Below are 8,775 nucleotides of genomic sequence, written 5' to 3' on the forward strand. Positions count from 1 at the left end.
ACTAGTAAAGTAACGCATTACTTTTTAATTTACAAGAGAATATCTGAGTTACTTTTTCACATAAGTAACAAAAGTTACTTTTTTTTCTATTTATTGATTGACAGCTCTGGTGTCCTCATGTTGAGAGAAATCAGAAGATGTTCCTGTAGTTCTAAATAAATATGAATATGCATTACTTCATCTCACTCACACACACACACAAAAAAACAACAAAAACAGATTCAGTATTCCTCAAAATGAATAAAAATAATGCAACTCAGAATATGACGCAAACCTGCAATAATTAAATGTTAAACAACACAAATATGCTTTATGTATTTAATCCCATTCTATTTGCTTCTGAGCTTCGATGATCCAGTTCAGCCGTACTAATAAGCACAAATTACAAACATTTGTGTGTTGTTTATTGCTGAAGTGTGTTGAAATGTCTTCTTCTGCATTCTACTGTACGGACGTAAATGTACTTTCCCTTCAGCCTGAGGCTTATTCATTTCCCTTTTGGTGTGAAAAGGCTTTTATATTTGCCAAAAATAGAACTTTTTTATTTTAAAAACAGACAAGCAAGCCCTGTCCAGATTTAAAAAGTAACGCAAAAGTAACGTAACGCATTACGTTCCATAAAAAGTAACTAAGTAACGTAATTAGTTATATTATAATGCATTACTTTTAAAAGTAACTTTCCCCAACTCTGGTTGTGTAAATATACATGCGTTTAACAGATGAAGTTATGCGAAAATAAGACCTTTTGGTAAATTTTTGCACGTCTGCTCAGTGTCGTCTAATGCAAACCTCATACAGGCCTATGTGCACATTATATGATATCAGTTAACATATCACTCTCGAGACATAAACGTTCTAGAATTCTCAAATCTAAAATAATTTACGTATGTTCTATAATCCAGTAAGTTATTGTGCATTGTGTGACTCGGGCATTATGCTGTTGTTCACATGAACACATGATTGTTGGTCCTTTAGTGGTACAAACGATTAACCACTACTAACTAATCAGTTGAAGGGAGGAAGTGAGGCAACAAAGCGAGTGCTCTGGTTTACAGTAATCACAGAGTCCAGAGAGAAGAGAGTCAGATGTGTGGTCACGAGCCGTCACTGGTGACTGATTGTCTTTGATGGAAAATACTGTGTATCTGGCTATTCTACAAAGACCTTTAATGTTATGTCGTCTCCTGTTTCTTATCTAAAATAGAGGAACTAGCCCTTTAAAAGGTTCATTTGAGCAGAATATTAATTTTAAAATACAGAAAAAAGAATTCTGTTAAATTTATTGTTGCTACTCTTTTATATTCAAAATGTTAATATAGGAAATTTACACTAAAAATAAATAAAATGTAAATTTTTAAGTAAAATATTTTAAATGGTAATTTAATTACATTCAATTGTATTAATTGAAGTAAAGATAATATAAAAATAAACAATTCAGTTAATTTTTTATTTTTTTTATATTTAAAATGTTATTATAGAAAACATTTACAATAAAATATACATTTTAAAGTTATATATTTTCACTAATTTGTCATTTTATTACATTCCATTTTATTCATTAAAATGTAATTTTTCAGATAATATTAAAAATAATACTTAATTTTATTACATTTGTTTACTTTTTAAAATATTTAAAATGTTAATATAGAAGATGCCTAAAATCTAAAAACTTGAAAAATCATGAAATGTAATAAGATATTAATATTTCGTTCTTTTTAAAAATTATTTAATGTTACTTTATTGTTTAAATAAAATATTTAAAATTTTACTGCATCGCTGGGGTATATTTGTACAGTCTTAAGTCGCTGGGGTATATTTGTAGCAATAGCCAACAATACATTGTATGGGTCAAAATGATCGATTTTTCTTTTATGCCAAAAATCATTAGGATATTAAGTAAAGATCATGTTCCATGGAGATATTTAGTAAATGTCTTACTTACTGGTTGGGTTTCAAGTCGATATAACTACGCATTTACAAATACAAATCAGATCATTCACATCATCATTTGTGCTAATGAAGGACTTTTAAGCCAGTGTTTCATAAAAACAAACGACCTGAAAATAACAAAGTGCCTCTTTCTCTCTCATACAGACTATCTTAACTGTGAAGAATACGCGAAACAAAATCATCCCTGATTATATACAGATTGGCTCTAATATAAACACAAACTCTTTTCCTACTCTCATCCTACAAATAAAATGATCTAGTCTTTTCTCCTCTAAAGCGATCGATCATTAATCGATTGTCTCATCCACTCTCTCTAACATAGACAATGTTTTTGAACGTAAAAACGCCCAGGTACATGACAAACAGGAGCTAGAAGACCAAAAGGATGAAATTAAAATCATAACGGTCCGTTTCGTGAAAAGCTGGAGAGCGATACACCGAGAAAGAGGTGAAACGGCACGGAGGAGAGGACCGCGTCAGTCGGGCGAGGAGGAGGGGAGGAGAGGAGTCAGCGTGGAGGGGAACATGAGGACTTTAGCCTGCATGAACGACAGATCCGGCAGACCTGAGATCACTCGCCGAGCCTCTTCGCTCAGATTCTCCTCCTTCTGCACAGGCTTTCTGCTGAGAGAGAGATCAGACCGGTCAGAGAGAGAGATCACATAAGAGAGAAACATTTAGCCAAATATTGTCCTATCCTAACAAACCATACATCAATGGAAAGATTATTTATTCAGCTTTCAGATGATGTATAAATCTCAATTTCGAAAAATTGACCCTTATGACTGGTTTTGAGGTCCAGGGTCACATATCAGAAATATTTAAAAATAAAATCTTAAATTAAAAATTAAAAATCGTATAAATATAATGCGCTTTGCTTAATTTCTGTGCGTTTCTCTCTCAGATATATGCTACATGTTGAGTAAAGGCCTGAAGCGGAAGCTGGAGCAGGAGGAAGAGAATGGCGTTTTAAAGAACCTGGGCATGCGCGATTGACCTCGGTACAGGCTCTTTAGAGATATCATTCATCTGTATGAGTTTTCCATAGGAATTTTCCCATAACAATTTTTACATGTTCCATAGTTTGACTGTACACAGTCCGAAGCCACAGTTAACTATGTAAGCAGTTCTTCTGTATATCTTTACAATGTGCAAAATCCTCCAGGAGACAGAATAAACAGTGACACAACTGAAAAAAAAAAAACGAGACAAAAAAAGCCAAAAGGTGAGAAAACTCGTTTCTGGCGAACATTTCCCATCATGCACTCCTGGCGTACAGGACCGCAGTGACAGCAGACGTCCTCCAAAAGAGTCACTTAAGATTGATCAGAGTAAATAAAACACAGATACAGAATGCCCAAAACACAATGATAACAGATAAATGAGCAAAACGATACAGCAGATATTGGTCCCTTATTCTTGATACATATATATTCAAGTTGATCATTCATTCAACAATTCCTTCAATACAGTAAAGTCTAAAGCCAGTGGTTTCAACTTACATTAAAAAAGAATAATAAACAAAATAAGAACCGAAAAACATGAGCAGCTAATGCACAGATGTGGTTTCTATAGTTCTATAGTTGATGGACTCTGTCTGTCAGTGTGGAAAGCGAGTTAATTGTTAAACTATTTGCACAACAAAAGGATAAAGTGTTCACTAATGCCTGCGTGAAATCAAATCACCTAAAACCTACAAGTAATAACAATATTGTTTGTAATGTAATAGCCACTCTTCGCTCAGATTCTCCTCCTTCTGCACAGGCTTTCTGCTGAGAGAGAGATCAGACCGGTCAGAGAGAGAGAGATCACATCAGAGAGAAACATTTAAAACAGATCAAACCAACTAGAAAGAGATCAGACATATCAGAGTAAAAGATCAGACATAACTCAGATTCTCCTCCTTCTGCACAGGCTTTCTGCTGAGAGAGAGATCAGACCGGTCAGAGAGAGAGATCACATCAGAGAGAAACATTTAAAACAGATCAAACCAACCAGAAAGAGATCAGACATATCAGAGTAAAAGATCAGACATAGATCAGACAGAATAGACAGACCAGAAAGATCAGAGAAAAATCAGAGTTCAGAACAAGAGATCAGACAGAATAGAGAAAGAGATCAGACAGAATAGAGAAAGAGATCAGACATAGATCAGACAGAATAGACAGACCAGAAAGATCAGAGAAAAATCAGAGTTCAGAACAAGAGATCAGACAGAATAGAGAAAGAGATCAGACAGAATAGAGAAAGAGATCAGACATAGATCAGACAGAATAGACAGACCAGAAAGATCAGAGAAAGAGATCAGACATAGATCAGACAGAATAGGCAGAGATCAGACAGATCAAAGAAAGAGATCAGACAGAATAGACAGAGAGATCAAAATAAGAGATCAGGCATAGATCAGACAGAATAGACAGAGATCAGAACAAGAGATCAGACAGATCCGACAGAATAGACAGAGATCAGACAGAATAGACAGATCAGAATAAGAGGTCAGGCAGAGATCAGACAGAATAGAGAAAGAGATCAGACATAGATCAGACAGAATAGACAGAGATCAGACAGAATAGACAGAGATCAGAACAAGAGATCAGACAGATCCGACAGAATAGACAGAGATCAGAACAAGAGATCAGACAGATCCGACAGAATAGACAGAGATCAGAACAAGAGATCAGACAGATCCGACAGAATAGACAGAGATCAGAACAAGAGATCAGACAGATCCGACAGAATAGACAGAGATCAGAACAAGAGATCAGACAGATCCGACAGAATAGACAGAGATCAGAACAAGAGATCAGACAGATCCGACAGAATAGACAGAGATCAGAATAAGAGGTCAGGCAGAGATCAGACAGAATAGAGAAAGAGATCAGACAAAATAGACAGAGAGATCAGAATGAGAGATCAGGCATATATCAGACAGAATAGACAGAGATCAGACAGAATAGACAGATCAGAATAAGAGGTCAGGCAGAGATCAGACAGAATAGAGAAAGAGATCAGACAAAATAGACAGAGAGATCAGAATGAGAGATCAGGCATATATCAGACAGAATAGACAGAGATCAGACAGAATATACAGAGATCAGACAGAATAGGCAGAGATCAGACAGATCAGAGAAAGAGATCAGACAGAGATCAGAACAAGAGATCAGACATAGATCAGACAGAATATGTGTTTTGTTGTTTGATTAACATTCACAACACAGAAAGCAACAGGAACATTAAACTGCTGTGAACCAATATACTATTACACATCCATTTTCTTTCTCAATTGTTTACCTTTACCTAAGCCATAAGCAACTGTGTTTACAAGGATACTTGCAGAGGCATGCATTTTTACATAATTTCATGCGTATGTGTCATTTCAAGCACAAATAGACGCGTGGAAGTGAACGGAATTCAGTGTTCACATGCATCTGCGTGACTCACCGTGTCTACACCGGACGCGAGTGCCGCAACGCGACAAAATACAATAGAACCCATTATAATCAGTGATGCTGTGCGACTGACTACACTGGATGCGGCGCGACATGACAAATCCCCGACAGTAAACTGATGCCTCGTTCAGAACAAGTGATCAGATCAGACGGATTTAAAAGAGAGATCAGAGAGGAAGATCAGAGAGACAAGAAAAAAGATCAGAGAAAGATAGAGTGAACAATCACATAAGACCGATCAAAAAAACATCAGATAACTTCAGAACAGCTTTTCTACATAAAAAATTTTCTTTTGTTTTTTGCATTACATTAGTGACAAAGCATCCTAAATCAGTAGCTACCACAATTTATAACATCCATTTCTTGACTTATTGTTTGATCAGACTTAGAAAAGTTGGAACAAAAATGCAAAATAACCATATTTTTCTAAGGGTAATAACTGAACGGCAATCATTAAATTAACTAATAAACCTAGCACCACACTTTAAAATTTTTTTTAAAAACTGTATGAGCAGCACGATAGAAGTATGTACTAATAAAGGTTTCAAACAGTAGTAAATAGCAATGGCTTACATCCAGTTATCCCATTAAAAATGGTTATTTTGCATTTTTATTCAATTCTGTGTAAAAACATCTAACCTTTGACAGTCGGATCAAATAATGAGTCCATGCCTACAGAAAACCTGCTGTTCTGAACTCATCAGGAACTGTCGTGTGGCTCCTCCTGGTGGCCCAGCAGCAGTACTGTGAATGAGTGAGGCTCACTGACCTGGTGGAGGTGCTGGTCTTCTCAACGGTCGACATGAGGCGAGCGAACGCATCCACAACTCTACTGCTGCCTCCGCTGACATCCAGCTTCGCTTGGGTCAACTCGTACAGCTCCGGGTCCACGCCTGCACACGCATGTCAGCACACTTGTGATACGCCAGCGCATGCACGCATGCAACAATGATCGTTTGAATGCAAGGTTAAAGATATAGATGCAAATAGAGCAGAAATCAAGAACACACAGACAGCTTTGGTGTTAAACTGGACATGCTTCAGCAAACCTGGTATGGAGGTGGCCGTGCCGGAGGGCGACTCGTCCACAGGGCCGAAAAAATCGAGGTTGAGCAGAGAGGAGCCTCCACTCGCTTCAGAACGAGGGATGGTGAAAGAGGAGAGAAGGGTTGAGGACAGAGAGAAAGAGAACACAGGAAAGCAGAAGTTGACATATGCTCAGGTCTGGATTAGTGATGAAACTACGTGACTGGATTAGTGCTGGTTTCTGTTAGCGAGAAGCATGAAGAGTACACGAGCAGCCAACATAAACGTGGAGACGGTTACTGTGCAACTGTTGATCAAGCGTTTAGTTTTCACGACACGAGGCACGTTTCCATATATTTGAGAATGAGGAGCTTGTTTCTCCATTTTTCCCTGCGATGCTCCTCCTCAAGAAACGATTGATCGGTCTTACCGTCCAGAGGGTTTGTAAGGCCACTGCTGCTCCAGTCAAACTGAACGGGAGGAAGAGACTCCTGACGACAGAAAAAGAGCCCAGATATCACATTTTACAAAGTAATGCAAAAAATAATAATTAAGAATCTTAATGAAAAAAGTTGCTCTATTTAGTTGTCTGTATGATACTTTTGTTTGTGTGACAATTACGTTTTTTTTTTAAAAATGTGCAGGACTAGGTTTATTTAATTAATGATTGCCGCCCAGTTATTACCCTTAGAAATATAGTTGTTGAAACTTTTTTAAGGTCTGTTATAAACTGCGGTAACTACTGATTTGAGATGCTTTGTCACAAAAGTATGATAAAAAACCTTCCTAAAGAAACACTGTTCTAAAGTTAAAGTTTTGACATTTTCCAAATCAGTCTTACCTGACTAATATCTTTCTCTCACAAAAAGATCAAAGGTTGTGCTTCAAATAATAGCCTAATTATCCATCACTTTGTCAGACTGGCATGTTAACCATGGCTATGACCATCGTGGTCTATTTATCTCCATCATTCTTGTTTTTATTTTTTCTATTTATTATATATATAATATGAAATTTAATTTGCAGAGATTACATGAGGTCTTGCTACGGTTAAAATTTTGACAAATAAAAAAAATGACAATTCATAACCCACAAAAGCATTCAAGCATTAGTGGCAAATATTTAGATGCATCATATTTCAGTTTTCATTTACATTTATAATAATCATTAACTGGCCTTTGGTAAATAAGTCAAATTTATATTTTACAATGATGCAAGCAATCGAGCAGTTGAGATTTACTATGTAGTATATAATACGTGAGTGTACAGTATATATACTTGCATATCCGACTTTATATAAAGAGCTTGGCCGTAATAGTTACATTTTCCAACAATATAAACAGCCAAGCAGAGATTTATATTGCTTAATTCAAGTATACTGTATGTATGCAAATAAAGTTGGATATACTATATATCCAACTTTATATAGAGAGGTGTGTAATAGGTGTACTACTTTAGCAGGTGAAGGTTACTGAAGACGCTCACCTGGGCGGTGTCAGGTGGACAGGTGTTCAGCTCCGTGGCGACTGAAGGAGATTGTGCTATTGAGGCGATCATTTCAGCGGCGGAGACGGGCTTCACCGGCTCTTTCGTGGGTTCCAGCATCCCCTGCAGACCAACAGGCATCAAAGAGGATTGATTAAACACATATGAGCTTTAGAGAACATCTAAAATAAACCAGCGTCCATCATTCTCACACACACACACACACACACACACACAGCTCGCCTGCAGCTGGACTTCACTCACCAGACTGGCAGCATACATTGGCACAATTACAGGCTGCTTTTTATGGCCCGTGAACAGCTGAGGAGAAAGAGATAAAAACAGAAGAGGAGAGGGAAAGTTAAAGAGTAATCGGTTACAATTTCAGGAAGAATACAGCTTCTAATATACATGACTTGACCAGATCCTTTGTTTTCCCATAACCCAACTCACTATGTTTCTGGTGTCGATACCAAGCGAGCAGAGCAGTGCTTTATTGGTATGAGAGCCGCCCCACTGGTACCGGAGGCCGTAGGCATTATTAACATCCTGTAGCTGCTGCCAAACGTTCCGCAGTGCCCTACAGAACCCGCAGGAGGAGACAGAGAGTGTTTCATTGACCACAGGACAATAAACATGACTTAATTGAGGTAATTGGCCACCAGCAGCACTACGCAAATAAACTCGTAGCTCCTCACCCATTGGTCGGCCCTCTGTCAGCGTCCTCCTGTTGTGATGTGTCAGGAGGTTGGAGGAAGGTGCTGAGCATGGTCACCTGTTCCTCCACCTGAGGGGCGACACCCAGCTCAAAACTGGCCTGGAAAATCTTCTCCAGACGGCTGACCAGTGCAGACTTAGTGAAACA

The 8,775-nt window shown here is 37.7% G+C and overlaps 1 protein-coding gene across 1 annotated transcript; it reads right to left on the reverse strand.

The window, feature by feature from the left end:
* Positions 1-2,033: 2,033 nt before the first annotated feature.
* On the reverse strand, positions 2,034-8,775 carry aftpha (aftiphilin a). The gene is made up of 8 exons (XM_016289818.1): positions 8,609-8,775; positions 8,364-8,490; positions 8,175-8,231; positions 7,911-8,033; positions 6,856-6,916; positions 6,449-6,532; positions 6,169-6,292; positions 2,034-2,574 (listed from the first exon to the last, which is right to left on the reverse strand). The coding sequence occupies exons 1-8, from the start codon at positions 8,677-8,679 to the stop codon at positions 2,427-2,429; spliced, it is 795 nt and encodes a 264-aa protein (XP_016145304.1). The 5' UTR covers positions 8,680-8,775; the 3' UTR covers positions 2,034-2,426.

The sequence above is a fragment of the Sinocyclocheilus grahami genome, unplaced genomic scaffold (assembly GCF_001515645.1).
Source record: "Sinocyclocheilus grahami isolate Dianchi unplaced genomic scaffold, SAMN03320097.WGS_v1.1 scaffold252.1, whole genome shotgun sequence".
Taxonomy (NCBI): Eukaryota; Metazoa; Chordata; class Actinopteri; order Cypriniformes; family Cyprinidae; genus Sinocyclocheilus; species Sinocyclocheilus grahami.